This window comes from Nicotiana sylvestris, chromosome 10 (assembly GCF_000393655.2).
Source record: "Nicotiana sylvestris chromosome 10, ASM39365v2, whole genome shotgun sequence".
NCBI classification, from domain to species: domain Eukaryota; kingdom Viridiplantae; phylum Streptophyta; class Magnoliopsida; order Solanales; family Solanaceae; genus Nicotiana; species Nicotiana sylvestris.
The window spans coordinates 148,398,069-148,420,055 of record NC_091066.1 but is presented as its reverse complement, the minus strand read 5'-3'; the positions used below and the strand labels follow the sequence as shown (position 1 = coordinate 148,420,055).

The 21,987-nt window shown below is 35.7% G+C and overlaps 1 protein-coding gene across 1 annotated transcript; it reads right to left on the bottom strand.

Annotated features, from left to right (window-relative positions):
• Positions 1 to 15,206: 15,206 nt before the first annotated feature.
• Positions 15,207 to 18,898, bottom strand: LOC138880106 (uncharacterized). The gene is made up of 6 exons (XM_070159767.1): positions 18,577 to 18,898; positions 18,358 to 18,477; positions 17,281 to 17,460; positions 16,117 to 16,677; positions 15,453 to 15,840; positions 15,207 to 15,354 (listed from the first exon to the last, which is right to left on the bottom strand). Exons 1-6 carry the CDS (start codon positions 18,896 to 18,898, stop codon positions 15,207 to 15,209), a joined length of 1,719 nt encoding a protein of 572 aa, XP_070015868.1.
• Positions 18,899 to 21,987: the final 3,089 nt, after the last annotated feature.

Here is a 21,987-nt window from a genome sequence, read left to right as displayed (position 1 = left end):
GATCACTTTCTTTAGCTAGTCTTAGGTCTTCCTAGACTCACTGTGTAGTCCAACTTCTGTTGAATTGAACCCCACAACAGATTGTCATCTCACATTTTTATTAACTGTTTTCATCCAAATGATCGTATTTTTAAACAGATAAAAAAAAAATCACCTACTCTTTCGTTTATATTTAGATAAGATAGTTTGACTCGATACGGAAGTTAAGGAATAAAAATTTTACGAGGCCATAATATTTGTGTGGTTATAAAATCTTCTCATTAAAGGTAAAATGTGTGAAATGAAGAGTTTAAACTTGAATTAATTTCAATTGTAAAAATGTGTCATTCTTTTTTGAACGAAATAATAAGGAAAGTGTGTCATCTAAATTGAAGTAGCGGGAGTAAATTTTATTCCATGTTCAGATTTACACCGTTCATTTTCTAGGTTTTTCTTAGTTACTATATTACATTTTCATTTCTTCCAACTACAATTTTTAATATATTCATTTCATATTCAATTTGGAAGGAGTTGTCAAAATCATTCTTGCTCTCAACTAGTAAACTTTTTATGCTATTTGAATATTTTAAGCTAGTTTGGATTATAAATGTAGAGGATGCTTACGAGGTTTTAGAATGAAGAGATTTTCATATGTTCAAATTAATGGTTTGAATGACCAATGGAAAAGTCGCAATTACTGAAAGACCATAGTCCATAATTGTGCGGGAACTTAATAAGTAAATAAGTTTAATTGAAATTAAGGTAAGTGCATAAGTTCTCAAAAGTAAAAGAAAAAAAAAGGAAAAAAGCAAATCCCCATGCTTCAATCTCATAATTTCTTTCCGACGATAAAAAGATATTGTACGAGTATTGCAGTCAAACATCTTTATAACAGTTATCCTTTATAACAGTGCTTCATTATAACAATCAAGATTTTTATGTTATAATATTTGTTTTCTATAACAACATTTCATTATAATAGTTAAAAAATATCAAAACAAATAAAATTATTATATAAAGATTCGACTATAGTATATAACTACTCTAATAAAATATATAGTAATATAAAAGATATTCAATGTGGTCAAAGTAAAAGAATAATTGTACTACGACTTGCATACTAGTTGCCATGACCTGGTTACATTGGCACTGAATTATTAGTCTTAGGCTATGATGGTTGATGACAATGACATGATCATACCAAGATGGATGCATGATGCATGGCAAATTGGCATGCATGCACAAATTAAAGGAAGTCTTGTCAAAGTTTTCACGAGGATTGATGAGACTTGTCTTTAGGGAGGCAAAATCTCATTACTCTTTGCCGTGTGTTACAAAGTGGTAGATAGAAATTGGAAAAAAAAACACATGGATTTCATGTCCCTAGAAAAGGTGCCTTTAGGGTTTTCGTTGAGGAACACACTAACCCCACTCTAAAAGCAAATATTCATTGACGAGACCAATAACGATTATGGTAGAGTGATAATTAGTACTCCCTCCGTTTCATATTAAATGAAGTAATTTGACTCGGTACGGAGTTTAAGAAAAAAGAAGAAAATTTTAGGAATTGGTGGTCATAAAAGCTTAAAGGATAAAAAGTTTATGGGGCCATGACATTTGTGTGGCTATAAAAGCTTCTCATTAAGGGTAAATTGGTAAAATTAAAGAGTTTAAAGTTGAATTATTTTCAAATTTAGAAATGTGTTATTTATTTTGAAACAAACTAAAAAGAAAAGTTTCTCATTTAATATGAAACGGAGGAAGTATATATTTTTAATTAGAAGTTTTGGGTTCGAATTTTGAATATAGAGTTACACTATCCCAAATTTTGGATTAATCAAGCCCTTATGCGGAACGAACACTGGATGAAAAAAAAAAGTAAAAGAAAAAGAAAAAAAAAACATTGATGAGGGGTACGAAACGCTTCAACAGTTGTACTATTGCTATTACAAGCACTCTATCAGCTATTGGCTACTACAACTAGCTACTCGCAATTTACGTGTCCGGAACCAAAATGTGGTTCTTTTGGACTCAAAATACACAAATATGTGATAAAAAAAGTTATGCATTAACGGCAAAAACTGCTCCAGAATAATCATCCGATGACTGGGGTTATCTCTACTACGTACAACCTCGTTTTTTGGAACGTCTTCGACCTTCACGTACATCTCCAACATTGTGATTACAAGAAATTCCCGGCATTCGTCCGGAGTCCTCAGAAAATCACTCAAAGTTTCATCATCGTAGATGTTAAACTCCGAGTAAAAAGCAACTCCTTGCAGAGTGACGGAATAAGGATATCTTCCGGTTACTTTAAGTATCACTTAACGTTTCCTCACACTCATTTTTTTGCATAACAACGATATCAATTTATCGTACTCTATTGTAAGTGGCAATTTAACATGACACTGAGCAGGTAAACTGCAACCCACGGAGTTATTCTCCATCACAACCTCACCCTCCCCCCCCCCAACCAATATAATGAAACTCTTATTCTAAGCTCTTCAGACATAATGAAAAAATGTTGGAGAATTTAACAACAATAAACATTTCAACAAGAGTTAAAAAGAAAATTGAATGAATTTCTATACAATCCTAACCTCTTTATATATGAAATGGCTAGCCGGAAAATTTATATATATAGCGCCCAAAAAGTTGGCACTATACGCTTTTGAATTATTGAAGTCAGGAATTGTTGGTGGGGTCAGGAATTGGGCGTGTCAGCTTTTTCAGTATAGCGCCATAATACTTGGCGCTATACAGTAACGTCATAGTTAACGTTACTGTATAACGCCAAGTTTTGTAGCACTATACATAAAAATGTCACTTTTTTTTCCATCTATTTATGTATTTTGAGTCCAAAAGAACCACAATTGGGTTCCGGACTCCGCAATTTACTATACTACTACTCAATACAAGTGCTAGTGTTCTTTTACTCTTTTGCTGCTTCTTCCTAACGGCTTTCTGCAGTTCACTGTTTTTGCATTGTAATAGTACTTCTTTCTTTTATCTTAATTTTGATAATTTTAGTGCTAGTATTAGTAATAATGTTTTCATTGTTCATGACGACGCCAATTTTGTGTCCTAGGAGAATAGCTACGACTTGTTAAATCCCCAGTTTGGCTCAGTCTTTTTTTATCTAATTAAGTTTTCTTAGTAGAAGAAAGAGTTAATTGATATATCTTTTTTATAGAAGAATAAACTCAAGTCAAACATAATTACTTTCCGTTATATGTGTTCTTTCTAACATTAAGATAGCATCGAGAGATCTAAACTACTCACTACGTCTCAAATTATTTGTCATATTTTTTTAAAAATAAATGTCTCAAATTATTTATTGTTTTATAAGTTCTAGGCAAAATTAATTATTTTTTTATATTTTATCTTTAACAGTAGTAATTGTTCTTAAAGATTATTCCTCAATTATGCGATAAATATTCAATGAAGAGAGATTATATTCTAAGACATAAATAAGGGTAAAATAATAAAATATATTAATTCATTATGATACATTAATGAACAATGCTCTCTCCCTGCCTTAAACAAAATAAAAAAATTAATGGTCTCTCCCATATATATATACATTGGAGGAAGGAACTTAAATTATTGCGCTATCTACCATTTTCACAGCTGCAATTATTTTAGCCCCTTTAATTGATTGATTTTGGTTTCTATATTTGCTTTTTCCCTTTAATGGATATATATATATACTTTTTGTGAGTAAAGTTTTTACAAGCTTAGTGCATACACTTGCATGTTGTTAGCAAAAGGACTAGCTGTGGTTTCACTTTGGTCTAGTGCCTTCAGGACAAATATAACTGATTTCCATGCTAATATATCCCCAACTACACTACCATGCTTTGTCCCTTTCAGTCTCCCCTCACCCCCAACCAGTAACAGATGTAATTTTTTGTTATCAGGTTCATCTGAATTCTATATTTTTTGTGCAACGCATAATTTTATACATAAAAAGTAAAATTATAATAAAATAGTAGGTGTAAACTTATAATGTTATAAATACAATGAATTTAATTTCAATAAATTTAAATATTGAATTCATAGGACTTAAATCATGAATCTTTCTCTACTCTAACGCTGCAATTCTCTAGACATCCTTTGAGCCATTTCTTGACAATCCCATGTTACAGGCTGGGACATTTGTCTTTTATTTTGTGAGAGCTCTTTTGGCTACTCCCTTAAATTCAAAATGAGGATAACATCATGACCCTTCCATCTTAATATCATGTAATTCCAAGGGAACAATCCCAGCTGAATCCCATGAAGTAGTCTTACACTATTATATGGTGGGGCTGCTCTATCTGCTATGTGACATTTCTTTCATGTTTCTGTTTAACCAAAAAAATAGTTTTCAAGGTCAAAGCAATAATTTTATATGACGGGCTACAAGCAACCGATTAATTCCGAAAAATATAAAATTTCGTTAATACAACGTGATAGAGAAGTGGGAAATAAATTCAATGACAGATAATATAATAAAAATAAAGCAGAGAAGAAAGAATTCTTATTGAATGATCCTTAATAGGATAATGAGTCGAACAGAGCTTGAAGAGCCGAACTATGGCTAACTTGAGAGCAAGATGCTATGAATTACAATGTATAGAATTGTAGAGAAGAAAATTAGATTTTCGTGATGGTGGTAAAAGTATGTCTATTTATAGGGTTAAATCTAAGTAACTAGTCTCCTTGAATTTTGGGTCCATTATGAGCATTTACTCAATCCATCTATTACTTTTGGAAGACTTGTAACAGTTGTGTAAATGCTGAAATTCCGTAACTGATGAGTTAATTCCATAATTAATGAGTCAATCTCGTGCCTGTTGAATCAATCCCCTGCATGTTGAGTCAATCTCGTGCTTGTTGAGTCAATCACATACATGTTGAGTCAATCTTGTGCCTGTTGAGTCAATCTCGTGCATGTTGAGTCAATCTCGTAATTGATTGCTTTATTCTGACCGTTACAATCATTTATTGCATTTATTAGTAATTGATTTGTAACTGATGGTGTAATGATGGTAAATCCTATAATTCGGGATTAATTTATTCCTTCCTCATTTGTAATTATGAGATATTCTCCCGCGCCTGATCTAGGCTATTTCATGATGATCAGTTTCGGGGCTAACAGGCACGGTATTAGTATGTTCGGTCCCGGGGGTATTTCACATATCATCTTTACATGTCATTCTTCACTTTTCTTCAAATTTTACTGATACGTGTTGCCATTTAATAGACCCACATGGCGAGTCTAATTTTTACTAATACAGATAGTCCCCCCACTTTCCGGTTACTCACTATGATATGACTGGGAAGTGAAAGATTTTATTCTTTTCATCCTTGCCTCTGCCTCATTATAAACCTTGCCAGAAAAATCCAATAGGGACAAAAATCGGACGAAGGAAAATAGAGTGCAGAACTTAGATATTCAGATGATAACCCCGTCGCTTATGTTCCTTTCGTCAATAATCGGTTGGTTTACCCCTGTCTTGTTTCGGGGTTTGAAGATAAATCTTTGCCTTATGTTTGTAAAGTTTGATATATATATTTCGGCTTTATTTTCTGCATATTTTAATGTTTGGGTTTTTGTTTCACCCTTTAACTTTGCATTAAAAATGCTTCAATGCTCCGTGACTTTTTTGAGTAAGCACGAATTATAAAAGAGAGCCCTTTTATGAACGACACTTAATGAAGAAGACGTCTCAACTTCATAATGCTGTAAATATACAAAAGAGAGATAGGAATTTTCACATGTTTTTCTTTAACAATGTTTTGAAGAAAGTTTTTACATTAACTTTCATAACATTTCACATGTGTTTGTGTATCGTCTACAACTCATTTTGCAACTGTTTTTTTTAATAGATTCGATATAAGCTTGCACTCGTAACTGTTTTTCTTTTGCAACAGTTTTTTTTGAATTAGTACAAGGAGATAACTATTTTTGTTTACAACAGTTTTAAATATAAGGGTATGAATTTTTACTCATAACTATTTTTATTGATAACAGTTTTTAAATGAATACAAGGGTAATGCTTTTTCATCCGTAACTGTTTTCAGTTACAACAGTTTTTGAGTGAGTACAAAGATGTGCATTTTTACCCGTAACTAATATTCTATCTTTAACCTTTTTTTTGAAACATTCGTTTATATTTTCGAATATGTTTTCAAAGGTTTTCGAGTCAGACTTATGTTTTTGGCTCGTGACTTTGCTCTTAACTTTTGATTTGTTGGGTAGACCTTAGGCTTACTTGAATTTTGAATTTTCAAGTCTTCTTTGCCATCCATATATATAGTCCCCAAGTGTTAGAGCTTTGAAGTATGAAATCTCGAGCATTTGATTATTCCTTCCACGTGGTTCATTTCCTGAAAAGGAAAAATATACAGGACTTGGAGGTATATATTTAGATGATGACTGCTTAACCCCCTTTTTTTTTACCAAAAGGGTTGTAACCTAGACCGGGATTAATACAATGTTCCTCGTGTCTTTCGGGTCTAATATCATCAATTGGTATTTTAGAGAATTTATCCGAGTACTAATTTTTTTGGCACTTTAGAAAATTATTTGAGTGCTCATACTTAGTCTTTTAGACTTAAAATATATATTTGGATGCATCGTTACATGTGGGATGTCTTAATGTTTCACATTTGGGTGTCTAACTTTTATATAAAAGAGGGATCTTTTATATACTTTAAACGCTATGAAGAGGACGTCTCCTTTTCATTCAGGCGTAAAATAGGATCGATTGATCCGAGTAGACTTTTAGTCTGAGGGAATATTAATCCCGATAGGATTTACAAGAGTATTGACCCCATTAAAATTTATGGAAGTATTGACCCAGGTAAGACATTGAGTTTGAGGGAGTATTGATCCGAAATAAATATATATCTTAGTAGATTTGTCCTGAAGAGACATTTAATCTGATTGGATTTTGAATCTAAATTGGAGTATATGAACATACTTCCAAGTAGAGAGGGACACATGTCCTAAATAATATTTGAGATTTACGGGATAATCGATCCGAGTCATAATACAATTAGCCGTTAAAAAGGCTTAGATATTTAGCTCGATTTTCTTGGGCTGCATAGTTTTCTTGGATTTGATCAATCGTCAAATCAATATTTTTGCTCTTAGTCCCCAAGCTAATTTAAGCCCTGTAGCATATGCTTCATACTCGGCTTTGTTGTTAATAATAAAATAACTTTTATGAATTATCTAACTACTTTCCCTGATAGGCATTAAGCATTGTCCCTAACTCGGAAAATTTAGTACTTGTGGACCTAATTGTGTACAAGGTCCAGATCCCGAGAATTATCTCAGAAATAACATGTTCGGGTAATATGTTCGAGCTAAGATTAATCATGAAATTTGCTAAATTTGTGATTTTATAGTCGTACGTGGCTGATAAACAATATCATATTCACTTAGTTCGGCTACTCATTTAGTTAGCCTTCCTGACAGTTCATGTTTATGCAAAATATTGTGTAATGAAAATATAGTGACTACGGTAATTGAATGACATTGAAAATAAAGCCTTAGATTTAGGGCAACTAGAATTAATGCCAACTTATCAAAATGTAGATATGTAGTTTCCGTATCTAAGAGCATTTTATAATAGATAGGAAAATGTGTACCTTTATCTTCTTGAATTAAAATTGCATTTACCGAGACATCCGAGACAATTTGGTGTACCAGCAATCATCTTTCTCCTCATTTAGATAGCACGTTCGAATGATTCGACTTTTTAGACTAAACCAATCTTTCGAAGTTTTGTAACTTTATATTTTATTATTTGACTCTAGTTTCTTCTTTTGCTTGACCGGATTATACCGCGGGTCAATATTGAGCATATAAAACTTTTCCTCCGGTGGTACACCTGCTATGTTAGCATGGATGCAAGAAAAGTAATTTTTGTTAGCATGTAAAAGTTTAATCACCTTACCTTTAAATTCGGTGTCGAGTCTCGACCAATGTAAACCTTCATATTTGGGAAGTCAATGATAATTTCTAGTTCTTCAGCATTTGACCTCGTGGCTTCTGATGCCTTCGGTTCAATGATTACTTCCGAAAATATTTGTATAATTGTCCAAGGTTATTAATGAACCTTCCTTCCTCATGGTCTATTCCATCCCGCAACTATCTCTTCTTTTTCATTTGTTAGGGGTGGTATCTTTGTGAGCAATCTCGTGGGTGTTTTACTCATGTTCTTCCTAATCTTCATTCTTCTCCTGTGAAATTTTACAATTTAGCAAGGTAATTCCTTGCATGTTCGGGTAGAGCCGAATCTTTTCCAGCCCGTGAAGAAAATCTCGTATCTCTTTGCTCGGACCTGTTTTTTTAGATTTTTGCATTTAGATTCGAATCACCCAAGAATCACATTCACTTGATCTCCGGACCTGTTTTGACTTTCAATTGAATGAACGTGTCTTCCTCTATTCGAAGCTTTGTATTATATCGAATGTAAATTTTACTCCTCAGTTCCGGGAAGGTCCGACATTATTCTTCTGACTCCTTCAATCATATCCGGAATCACCTCGATTTGGTTTTCGAACCTATTTTTGGACACTTATTACTGTCAATTCGACTTACCGTGTCTTCTTCTGTTTAAATTCCGGTGCTGCAACGGTTATGCATATCATTCTCGCAGGATAGATAGGAATTCCTGGAGGTGTTCTCTCTGCTCGTTCTGTTCCTTGATCTGTTTCTGTAAGGTTAGAACTAAATTTTGCAAATTAAAATTACCTGGTGTATCTCAACCTCGTGTTCCGGAACTGTTTCATACATATCCGTTATAATCAGTTCTGGTACAGATAGTTGCAGTACCAATATATCGATGTACATTCTCTATTTTTCTTTGCTTGTTACTTACATATCATTATCATGGCTATTCTTCCCTTTTTAGTTTGTATGGTACGCCATCTCCAACTTGGTTGTCCTCAACTGTGTTGATTGGTAAATTTCGGCCATGATGAAGGTTTAAACTGAAAACAAGCGAATATTAACAAAATTATTACTATCTTTGGATGAATAGCAAATTTGCTTGAGTTCTCGGTAACGGAACCAAACTGTTTAACCCAAAAATAGTTTTCAAGGTCAAAACAATAATTTTATATGACGGGCCACAAGCAACCGATTCAATCCGAAAGATATAAAATTGTTAATACAACGTGATATAGAAGTGAGAAATAAATTCAATGACAGATAATATAATAAAAATAAAGTAGAGAAGAAAGAATTCTTATTGAATGATCCTTGATAGGATAATGAGCCGAACTGAGCTTGAAGGGCCGAACTATGGCTAACTTGAGAGTAAGATGCTATGAATTACAATGTATAGAATTGTAGAGAAGAAAATTAGATTTTCCTAATGGTGGTAAAAGTATGTCTATTTATAGGGCTAAATCTAAGTAACTAGTCTCCTTGAATTTTGGGTCCATTATGAGCATTTACTCAATCCATCTATTACTTTTGGAAGACTTGTAACAGCTGTGTAAATGCTGAAATTCCGTAACTGATGAGTTAATTTCATAACTGATGAGTTAATTCCGTAATTAATGAGTCAATCTCGTGCCTGTTGAATCAATCCCGTGCCTGTTGAGTCAATCTCGTGCCTGTTGAGTTAATCGCGTGCCTGTTGAGTCAATCTCGTAATTGATTGCCTTATTCTGACAGTTACAATCATTTATTGTATTTATTAATAATTGATTTGTAACTGATGGTGTAATGATGGTAAATCCCATATAATCCGGGATTAATTTATTCCTTCCTCATTTGTAATTATGAGATATTCTCCCGCGCTTGATCTGGGCTATTTCATGATGATTAGTTTCGGGGCTAACAGGCACGGTATAAGTATGTTCGGTCCCGGGGGTGTTTCACATATCATCTTTACATGTCATTCTTCACTTTTCTTCAAACTTTATTGACACATGTCGCCATTTAATAGACCCACATGACGAGTCTAATTTTTACTAATACAGTTTGTTGTTAATCAATCTATATTTGTAAATGCATACTATTCATAACCTACCAGCCAAACTAATTAAGATTCGTGGCGAATATAACTCACTAACAGAATAGAGCTTTTTCGAACTGAAAGATTCTTCATTCTCAAAGCTTGAACAATGTTTTATGGTAGCAAAATCAAATCATCCACTCGCTTAGTAAGCAGAGATTTTGAATTTGACTCTCAAAGAGAGCATTCTATTTTTCTGTATTTTTATATTTCGCGTTGGTACGAATACGTACAATCGATACACGAATATAGTTGACACAGGCAAACTATAGTTGCATATGGTGATTAGACTCTAAATTGTACTAGTGTTTGTGAAAATACCTCTTCAAAATATTAAAAAGCAAACACACGAACAACTTAAGAGGATTCAACACCTACTATTTATGCATAAAAATTAATTTTGACCTTATATATATGGTGTAATTTTTCGGCGAAGAGAGATCGGATGAATCCGCCTTCCACTACCCTATCTCTGCCCCTAACGAATACGCATTGCCCCAAGAGTTTAACCAAAAAATAGGATTTCAGTCAAAGCTAGAATTTAGAAGAACACGGTTTACTGATAATCAAAAGAATATGCAAAGGAAAGTAATTTGAAGTAATTAGAATATAATCAAGAGAAAAACAAGTAAATCAAAGTATATTCCGATGATATCCCTTGTCCCTACAATTGATCAGATACCTCCCTTTTATAGGTATATTAAAGATATGTGTTTTTCCCAAATCATAATGAGGCTATTATGAATAATTAAAGACATTAAATGCTACGTTACATAATCATTATAATCAATACAAATTCCTTAACGTATCTAGTATTTAATACCTGTCAAATTCTTTATCTGCGCTTTTTACTATGGTCAGATCCATTCCTTTTGATTCTTGGATATAAATGACTTAAACTGGTACGGCCACTCGTGCCTCTTTCTTTGTCCTTGCTCGTTTCTATTGCTGCTTGTGCCTCTTGATTAATTGTAATTCTTTGACTATTTGACCAGTTCACGTGTCTCGATACGTCATCCTTATATAAATGTAATTTTTCCCAATACAGATAGTCCCCCCACTTTTCATTTATTCATCAGTTGAATATTTGGGAAGTGGATTTGATTAAAACGAGAATTTTTGTCACCATTAATGTTATGACAAAATTGACGCTTCAATTGTCACTTCCATTTAATACTCCGTACACGTATCAATTTTTCATTGGTCCTGCAGTTTTTGCAGCCTCTTTCAAGGTTTTTACAGTTCCACTATTTACGAAGTGCCAATTATCATAATTGTGATCCTTCCTTCTCTGCATTTTTACCTTTGGCGGTCGATTATCAATATAAGTATAACTTCTTCCCTTGTCTTATACCTCATAATGTTTTACTGAACACTTAATTTCCCCATTCTCTGTTTACTTCTTCTTTACATCATTCCTCTTCGCTATGTCTTCACCAAACCCTCACCCTTGAGAAGTCTCCATTGTTGATTCTTTCCCCAATGCCCATGTTAGGCATAGAAGGGAAGGTAGGCTTCGTAGCTTAGGATCTACTCGAGGTGGTTCGTCTATGCCTTCTTCTAGTTTTGGTCCCTCTTCTAGAACCAGAGGTTCCCTTTCTCACAAATCTTCTTCTAGGAGTAAATAACCATCTGAACCATTACGCGAACCTTTAGTAGAAGAGATAGTCCCTACAGAATTATCTTTTTACCACGATAGAGAATCTCTTAAAAACCAGACTGCCGCTTTAGATCGTGTCGATACTTACCCCACTCAAATTACTGAAGTTTTGACTCATGTGGTTCGTAAGGACTGTCATTGGAGTAACGATTTTCCCATTATTATCCCTACTCCGAATCAGAGGATAACTTCTTATTTAACTGGGTTTTCTTTTATTTACACATACCCTTTTACTTTAGGGTTCAGACCAGCGATTGACCCAGTCATTCTCGAATTTTGCCGTTTCTTCAACGTCTGTTTGGGCCAAATTGGTCCGATTGTATGGAGGGCTATTGCCTGTTTAAGCCATTTAGCCACTAAAGCCGAAGTTCCTTTTACTTTTCCCCACTTGATTCATCTTTACTCACATAGGCTTTTTCGCAATGGTGTTTTTACACTAGTAGCCAGGAGTAAGAGGGTTTTGGTGAGCCCCGAAGATGACAAAGACCGCGGCTGGTATACCCGATTTGTTGCTGCACCCACTGTTGGTTTAGTGGGTGAGGATAATGTTCCATTCCCTAAGAAGTGAAATTTTGCACGTAAGTCTTTTAACCTTCTCGTACCTTTTTCCTTCAAGTTTGCCAACTTCTCTAATTTTGCCTTTGTTGTTTTTTCTTAGCTATCATGGGAGTTGTGGGGGATGTTCCCAACTTCCGTGGTTGGGTAGATAAATTGCTGAAGATCGCATCGATGGACGGTAGGTCTTGGAAAATACTTTCTAACCATTTTAGTTGGAAGGTAAAGACTCATGGTAAGAATTTATATTTTGCGCCTTTCGTGTCTATATTCTCTTTTATTGCTCTAATTTCAATGTTTTTTTCCGTCAGGATTTGGTATTCGAGGAGTTACTGCTGAAGCAGTTGCGGCTTTTCATGTTTCCTCAGGAACCCATATCTCTCTAGAAAGAGCCCGGAAAATAGTTTTGGGTTCTTCTTCTGCAAAAAGGAAAGCTGCAGAAGAGGAAGACTTTGAAGAAGAGGGAGATGAGGGCTCCCTGGTGACAAGGCCTCGAGTTAGAAGACGTATCATACCTGATGACAAAGCTGAAGTGTCGGTTTCTCTTACCGAACTTGTTTAAACTCCAATAGTAATTCCTGACGATGACGTCACTCCCCACGATACTCGTGAGTCTATTGACCAACTTTTCATTAGCGGATTTGGCCGTGAAGATGTAGGACCTGTTTTAGACGAAGTACCCTTATCTTCTTTTCCAACTCTCGTGATTGTGGTTCCTTCCTTACCTGCCCCAGCTATTTTCGTTCCTTCTTCTACTGCTTTCACCTCTTCTCCGGCTCCTTTTTTGACTATTCCCCCTCCTATCGTTCATCATACAGAAGCGGGCTTTTCAAGTAGAAGTGCCGCTATGAGGCGGGTAACTATTGAAGTTCCTGCCGAGAGCAGCCTTTTAAGAAAGTCAGGTCAGGCAGATGTATGGTTGGAGCCTTTAATCGGCCCAATTGAAAAGGCCAAGTTGGAGAGTCATAGTTCCCTGATTTAATGAATGATATCGTACACGCTACTTTGAAGGAGCTTTCCTTCTCTTCCCTTTTTTTTTGCTTTATAATCCGACTATCTTTGAGAATTCTTACTTCTTTTTCCCCTTTTCAGGCCAACCTTATTGGCACAGAAATGATGAAAAGAATTGCCCCCTTGGAGAAAATAGCACGTGATTCTCATTCGGAAGCAATCAATTGGAAAGAGCAATTTGAGAGTGCACAGATTGATATAGAAAACTTACAAGAGAACAAGAGTACCTTAGAGCAGCGAGTGCAGATTTTAACTTCAGAATTGGCTGTTGCAAAAGCTTCTATAAACTAAGCAGAAAAAGACAAAGAATGTCTCGAGTCCTCCTTCTCAGAGCAACTATCTAAAACTAGTGAAGAAATCAGAGAGTTAAAAGCTCTTTTGGACCAAAAGAAAGTTTACACTGGGGAGCTCATGCAAAACTTGACTCAAGTACAAGAGGATCTTAGAATCTCTGCTGATAAAGTGCGTATTTTAGAATGCTCCCATGCCTCTCTTCAAGTTTTCCACAACTCCTCCTTGGTTGAAAATGAAGATCTAAAGAATGAGATCACTGCTTGGGAAAGGGATTATGAGATCCTTGAAGAAAAATCTGTTTTTGAGACAACTTGGGCATTTTTGAATTCTCGTCGTGATACCCTACTTGAAGCTGGTCAAGAAAACTTCAACCTAGAGTTGGAGTTAGCTAAGATCAATGAAAATATTGAAAATGCTCAACAAACTTAGGACTTCCCTTCTCCCGTGGCTGAAGCTCCCGTGAATGTTGAGGCTGATATGGGTATCCCAATTCTTTCAAGCCCAATCGAATCTGTTGCTACAAGCCAAATTGAAACCGCATCTGTTGATGTAGCTTCACAAATTGAACTCACTACTGTTGATGCTCCTGCTTCGGTTCCTCAAAGTTCTCACTGACCGGTTTTGAACATTCTAGTGACTTTGCTTTTGTTTTGGAAAACTGTAATCAGACCCTTAACTTTATTTGAGGGTTGATTTTGAAGTCGTAAGTCCCCAAGTCTTTTATGGGGAAATCTATAAAGATAGTCTCGTAATTTTATGACAAAGTTTGTCCTTAGTCTTAGATTTTTACATATTAAGAAGTTCTTCGTGTTATTATTATAAACTTCTATTTCCTTTATTCTTGCCTTAATTTTTAAGGACTTACAGAATAATTTGCATTTTTATTCTTCGAAAATGCTTTTGTTATCCTCATGACTAATTAATTTGAACATGAGTTTTATAAAAGAGGGCCCTTTTATATTTCGACACTTAATGAAGTAGACGTATCAACTTCATAATGGTGTTAACATACGATAAAAGAAATAGGAACACACATGTTTCTTTGAAATAACTTTGACAAGTTGTTATTGGAACTTATCATTCTTTACATGTATTTGAAGTACATCTATAACTTTCTCATAACTGTTTTTCTTGTAACAGATTTTTACAAAAGAAGAGTAATAGGTACGGGGTTTTTCCTTATAACCCATTTTAGTATATGGCCTTTACCCTAATACCCTAACTATAATGAGATTTTTGTTTCTCTTTAGCCTCAGCTCGTGGCTCCATCTCGTAACTTTTACTCTGCACTTGACTCTTTTAGGCTTGATTTTCCCTCAATCTTCTTTGCCTTCTTTATATACATGTCTATATATGTTATGTAGTCCCCTAAGTGTTTGAGTGTTGAAGTATGAAGCCTCGAGCACTTGATAGTTCCTCTCATTTGGTCCTTTTCCTGAAAAGGGAAAAATACACGGGACTCGGAGGGGCGATTATAGGTGAAGACTACATACCCCATATTTATTTCTATCAGAATAGTTGTAACCCTAGGCCAGGAATTTTGGGTTACTCTGTGTGCCTTACAGGTCGTGACTCATCATTTAGTACGGGATAGCTTTTTGTCTATCATCTAAAATCGTTAGTAAAATTTTAACAATTCAAAAATGAAGTATAAAATGGTTATACCTAACCGTGGGTTTCCCTTAGAAATAGTATCTCTTCAAATGAACAGCATTACAATGTGAAGGTAGTACTTTGCCATCCATTGTTTCTAGTTCATACGCTCCTTTTCCTGCAACATCACGAACTTTGTAGGTCCTTCCCATGTTGGACTTAATTTTCCTGCGTTTGCTGCTTTTGTAGATTGAAAAACCTTTTTAAGCACGAAGCCCCCAATTTTGAAGAACTAGAGGCGTGCTTTTCTATTGTAGTATCATTCTATGACCTACTTTTGTGCTGCCATTCTTATTAATGCAGCTTCTCTCCTTGCTTCGAGTAAATCTAGGTTGACCCGCATCTCCTCGTCATTAGATTCTTGTGTCGCCTGTGTGAATCGGGTACTCGGTTCTCCTATCTCAACTGGAATCAAAGCTTCAGTTCCATAAACCAATAAAAATGGTGTTTCTCCCGTACTAGTTTTCGCCATTGTACGATATGCCCATAAAACACCAGGTAGCACTTCTGGCCAATTCCCTTTTGACTCTTCTAATCGTTTCTTCAAATTGTTGATAATAACTTTATTTGTTGATTCTGCTTGCCCATTACCCACTGGATGATAAGGCGTAGACGTTATTCTTTTAAGTTGCCAACTTTGAAGGAATTCTGTGATCTGAGCTCCTATAAATTGAGGGCCATTATCACATACAATCTCCTTTGGTACGCCGAATCGACATATGATATTCCGCCAAATAAAATCTCGGACTTCCTTTTCTCGCACCTGTTTGAATGCATCTGCCTCCACCCATTTAGTAAAATAATCAGTGAGAACAAGCAAAAACTTTACTTGTCCTTTTGCTTATGGTAATGGACCCACGATATCCATTCCCCATTTCATAAATGGCCATGGCGCAATGACGGGATATAATAGTTCCGCAGGTCTATGCATATTGTTACCGTACCTTTGGCATTTATCACATTTGGCTATGAAACTTTCCGTTTCTTCTTCCATTTTAGGCCAGTAATAACCTGCCCTAATTAAGGTTCTTACCAGTGATCTTCCACCTGCGTGATTCCCGCGATGTCCCTCATGTATTTCTCTCATTACATACTCTGTTTGCGAAGGTCCAAGGCATCTTGCCAAGGGACCACCCAACATTTTACGATATAGATTGCCTTGTTTTAAACAATACCGAGCAGTCTTTCTTCGTAGCGCATAAGCCTTTTTCTTGTCATCATGGACGGTTCCATAATACAAAAAAGCAACAATCTCGTTCCTCCAATCCCATGTTAAGTTGTTAAAATTTACCTCACTCACATCAGGATCAAGAACTGAATGAAATAAATGTATCACTGAGGCATTTGCATCATTTGCCACGTCGGCTACAGATGCGAGATTAGCTAGGGCATCTGCTTCAAGATTTTCATCCCTGGGTATTTGTCTAACTTTCCAATTTTGAAATTGTTTTATCAATTCCCGTACTTTTTCCAAGTATTGTTGCATCCTTGCTTCCCTGGCTGTATAAGTCCCCAACATTTGATTGACTACGAGTTGTGAATCACTCTTGATTATAATCTGATTTATGCCAAGTTCTCGTGCCAGTTCTAAACCTGCAATCATAGCCTCATATTCTGCTTCATTGTTAGTTATGGAATGACATTTGATAGCTTGCCGAATGGTTTCACCCATAGGTGGTACCAATACGACCCCTAAACCTGCTCCTTTTACGTTAGATGAGCCGTCAGTGAATAAAGTCCAAGTCCCTGGGTTAGCTCCATTGAATACCTGCAATTCTTTTTCTGCTTCTAACTGCATTTCCTGGCTAAAATCAGCCACGAAATCAGCTAATACTTGTGATTTTATAGCTGTTCTAGGTTGGTATGCAATTTCGTATTCACTTAACTCTATTGCCATCTTAGCTAACCTACCTGATAACTCATGCTTATGTAATATGTTACGTAAAGGGAAGGCAGTTACTACAACGATAGGATGATACTGAAAGTAAGGTCTTAACTTTCTAGATGCCATGATTAACGCAAGTGCAAGTTTTTCTAACTGAGGATACCTCGTCTCCGCACCTAACAAATATTTACTTACGTAATAGATAGGGGATTGTTTACCTTGTTCTTCTCGGACCAAAACAGCGCTTACCGCCACTTCCGAAACAGCAAGGTAGGTGAGTAGTTTTTCCCCAGCCTTTGGTTTTGCCAGCAAAGGTGGATTTGATAAGTACGTTTTCAAATTCCTAAGTGCCTGTTGACATTCCTCATTCCATTCAAAATGATCCTGCTTCTTACGGACTGAGAAGAATTTGAAACACTTTTCTAACGATCTAGAAATGAATCTTCCCAAGGCTGCAATTCTTCCTGTTAATCTTTGAACTTCTTTCTTGTTTGAAAGTATGTCAGGAATTTCCTCAATAGCTTTAATCTGTGTAGGATTCACTTCAATACCATGGTTAGAAACAAGAAAACCCAAAAACTTACCTGAAGCAATGCCAAATGCACATTTTTTGGGATTTAGTTTCATATTAAATTTACGTAAAATCGAAAATGTGTCAGATAAGTGTGATATGTGATCTTTTGAGTACTGAGTTTTTACAAGCATATCATCTATATATACCTCCATGGTCTTTCCTAAATGCTCTTGAAATATTTTGGTAACTAACCTCTGATACGTTGCACCTGCATTCTTTAGGCCAAAGGGCATTACCTTATAACAGTAAGTCCCCCTTTTTGTTATGAATGAAGTTTTTTATTCATCTCCTGGATCAATTTTAATCTGATTATAACCTGAATATGCATCTAAAAAACTTAACAGCTCGTGACCTGCAGTTGCATCAATCAAATGATCTATATACGGTAGTGGAAAAGAATCTTTAGGGCATGCTTTGTTAAGATCTGTGTAATCTACACAAACCCGCCACTTACCGTTCTTCTTCGGGACCACAACAGTGTTAGCTAACCAGTTAGGATACTTTACCTCACGAGTGGAACCAATTTTTAGCAATTTTCGGACTTCTTCTTGAATCACCTGATTCTTGAAAGTCCCTTGCTTTCTTTTCTTTTGCTTCATAGGGGGGTATGATGGATCTTCATTTAGTTTATGAGTCATCACTTCTAGTGGTGTTCCTGTCATGTCAGAGTGGGACCAAGAAAAGCAATTCATGTTAGTTTTCAAAAATTCAATTAACTTACCTTCCATCCTTTGGTCAAGATTGGCTCCTACGTAGACTTTTTTATCAGGCCATTGAGCAAATAACACGACAGGATCTAATTGCTCTACCGTTATTTTGATATTTTCATTCTCTTCTGGTTCTTGAATGGTATCAGGGTTTGAGTCTACGTCTGTTTTCCCTTGTTCAGTCGAGGCTTGTGCTACGAAGTCCTCAACTGCCTTCTGTGATTGCTATTTACCTTCAATTCTCATGCTTGTATTTGCAACGGAGTTGATAGCCCTGGAAATATGTTGATCTCCACGAATTTGACAGATTCTCCATGGCGATGGAAATTTAATAACTTGATGCAAGGTCGAAGGAATAACATCCATTTCGTGGATCCAAGGTCTTCCAAGAATCACGTTGTAAGCCATCTCCATGTCTACTACCTGGAACTTTGTATCTTTGATGACCCCTTCAGTAAATGTGGTAAGTATTACCTCCCCTTTCGTGACAACACTGGAATTATCAAATCCAGATAGAGTATGCACCTTTGGTATTACTCTATCTTCAGCTTGCATCTCATGTAGTACTCTTAGCAAAATAATGTTGACGGAGCTACCTGGATCAATCAAAACTCGTTTCACATTAGTATCATGTACAATTAAAGAAATTACCAGTGCATCGTTATGAGGGGTTGATACGCCATCTGTATCTGCATCATTGAATGTTATATTGTCTTCCTCTAAAACATGCCGCACCCATTTCCCTTGGGTAATTGTTACTTTGGAAGTTTTGTTTGCTGCAGTATATGATATACCATTGACGTCTTCACCCCCACTTATAACGTTAACAGTTCTTTTGGGAGAAGGTGGTTTTGGAGGCTCCTGCTTGTTCTTCATGTAAGCCTGCTTGCCTTTCTCACTGAACAACTCAGTAAGATATCCTTGTTTTAATAAATGATCAACTTCACTTTGTAAGAATCTGCAATCTGTTGTTTTGTGCCCGTGACTCTCTGTTGTTTCAATCGTTCCTGAATTTTGATGAAGAACCTAATTCTCTGTTTCTTGATCTATGATCGTACCTTTGACTATCCTGCTTTGACCGTGAGTCTTTTTCCATAGGTCCCATATAAGACTTGTACCTGTTTTTACCGGACCTTTTTTCGGTCTCCGCCCGTATCGAACTTATCTTTTCATCTTTTTGGAATTGCGGAACAGTATCTTCCTCAATCCTCAACTTTGTGCTATACCTGTTATAAACATCATTCCACATTGTAGCTGGGAATTCTCGAAGGCTTTCCTTAAGTCTCCTCGTAGCTTCCGAACTCTTTTCATTCAAATTACTTGTGAAAGCTATCTCTACCCAGTTGTCAGGTACGCGTGGCAATGTCATTCCTTCACGTTGAAATCTGTCCACGAATTCTCTAAGCAGTTAAGAGTCCCCCTGCTTGATTTTAAAAATATCCTCCATTCTTTTCTCTACTTTTTGAGCTCCCGAGTGTGCTTTGATGAAAGAATCTGCAAGCTCAGCAAAAGCATTTATAGAATTTTCGTGTAAAAGAGAATACCATATTAACTCTCCTTTGGTGAGTGTTTCACCAAATTTTTTGACTAAGACTGATTCAATCTCCTGCTTAGTCAAATCGTTGCCTTTTACACCCGTTGTGAACGCAGTCACGTGATCTTGTGGGTCTGTTGTTCCATCATACTTTGAAATATCAGGCATTTTGCACTTTTTTGGTATTGGGAATGGAGCAGCACTTGGCTTCAAGGGTTGTTGCGAATATCTATCTATATCGACCCTTTTGATTATGGGCGGCACCCCGGGTATCTGTTATATGCGTTCATTTTGCTCCTTGAGCTGTTTCTGCAAGGTTAGTACTAAATTTTACAAATCAGAATTAATGACATTACCTGGTTCTCTCTCCTGTGACTTACTGGGAGTTCCACTGCTACCTGAATTAACAAGTCCAGAACGAGGGTTGTCCACAGTGTTATTATTTGGAGTAGGTGTGGGTGTTGTAACAGGTAACTGGTTAACAAGTGCCTCAACAGCTTTGTTGACCTGAGCGACAATTAATTTTTGCAGAGCTTCATCACCAGCTTCAGCATTTTCAAATTGAGCATACTCGTTTATTTGAGACCCATCAGGAGTACCCTCACGAGATTGCCGTTGAGAGTTTTGCGGAGTAGGAACTTGAATGTTAAGATTTTGTGGATCTCCCTGACTTTGTTGGTTCTCTTGGTTTTCTGGGGTGTTGTCATTGTTATTCGACATAATTGATGCAACAAGGAAGGTCAAGTGAAAAGAAAATAGATTATCAGATTTCCGGTAACGGAACCTATTTGTTTAACCAAAAAATAGAATTTCAGTCAAAGCTAGAATTTAGAAGAACACAAGTTACTGATAATCAAAAGAATATGCAAAGGAAAGTAATTTGATGTAATTAGAATATAATCAAGAGAAAAACAAGTAAATCAAAGTATATTCCGATGATATCCCTTGTCCCTACAATTGATCAGATACCTCCCTTTTATAGGTATCTTAAAGATATGCGTTTTTCCCAAATCATAATGAGGCTATTATGAATAATTAAAGACATTGAATGCTACATTACATAATCATTATAATCAATACAAATTCCTTAACGTATCCAGTATTTAATGTCTGTCAAATTCTGTATCTGCGCTCTTTACTATGGTCAGATCCATTCCTTTTGATTCTTGGATATAAATGACTTAAACCGGTACGGCCACCCGTGCATCTTCCTTTGTCCTTGCTTGTTTCTATTGCTGCTCGTGTCTCTTGATTAATTGTAATTCTTTGACTATTTGACCAGTCCACGTGTCTCGACACGTCATCCTTATATAAATGTAATTTTTCCCAATACACCAAGTAAGTGGTGTTGTGTTACATTGTTTCGTCGATTTTTTATACTAAATATAATAAAAATATAAAAAGACACTATACTTGTCATTATAGTAAATCTATTTATAAATTTCTTAAATATTAACACCGCTGTAGCCAATATGTATGAGGTCAAAGAACATGTACACGAGTGTATTGTAAGGATGATAGAAAGCAGGTAGAGGAAATAGAGGAAGAAAACAAGAAAGCACGGATTGAATGCAAAGAAAGAGAACATAACAAAAGAACAAAGGTAAAGCATGCATGTCCCTCCAACTACTGATGAGTAGCAAATATAAACAAGTATGAGAGTCTAAAGCTGGGGTAACATTTGAAATATAATGAGTGGACTGCTAGCTATCTGAAACTGAAAACCACTTTTAATATACAAATCTTTATAATAATAATAATAATAATAATAATAATAATAAGCTGTCAAAAAGGGCTCCCACACGTTTCCTTACTGAATATATTTGGGATATAGTCTTGGGAAAAAGTTGGAAGACCAGATAGCAGCAGCTTGTCCTTTCCATCAAAATCACATTCCAACAAAAAACATACACGCATGGGCCTCTCTTCTTTTCCTTTGCTTCCTTACATCAAACTTTGTCTTCACTTATAACTAATCTATTTCATCATCTTTTGGCACTTCTTTTACCTTTTTACCTCACAATACTAGTATCTTTTTCATATGTATGTTTGGCCAAGTTTTTTTTGGGCTAAATTTTTTTTTTTTCTCTTAATAATTGAGGTATTTGGG

What these genes read in the sequence shown, in the direction of transcription:
- LOC138880106 (XM_070159767.1), bottom strand. Translation starts at nt 18,898, where the DNA reads ATGCAAGCTGAAGATAGAGTAATACCAAAGGTGCATACTCTATCTGGA. An exon ending in TCTTGACCAAAGGATGGAAG is followed by an intron (nt 17,461 to 18,357) that starts GTAAGTTAATTG and finishes AATTCTTCTCAG; the next exon opens with TCCGTAAGAAGCAGGATCAT. An exon ending in TGATAAATGCCAAAGGTACG is followed by an intron (nt 15,841 to 16,116) that starts GTAACAATATGC and finishes CTCAATTTATAG; the next exon opens with GAGCTCAGATCACAGAATTC.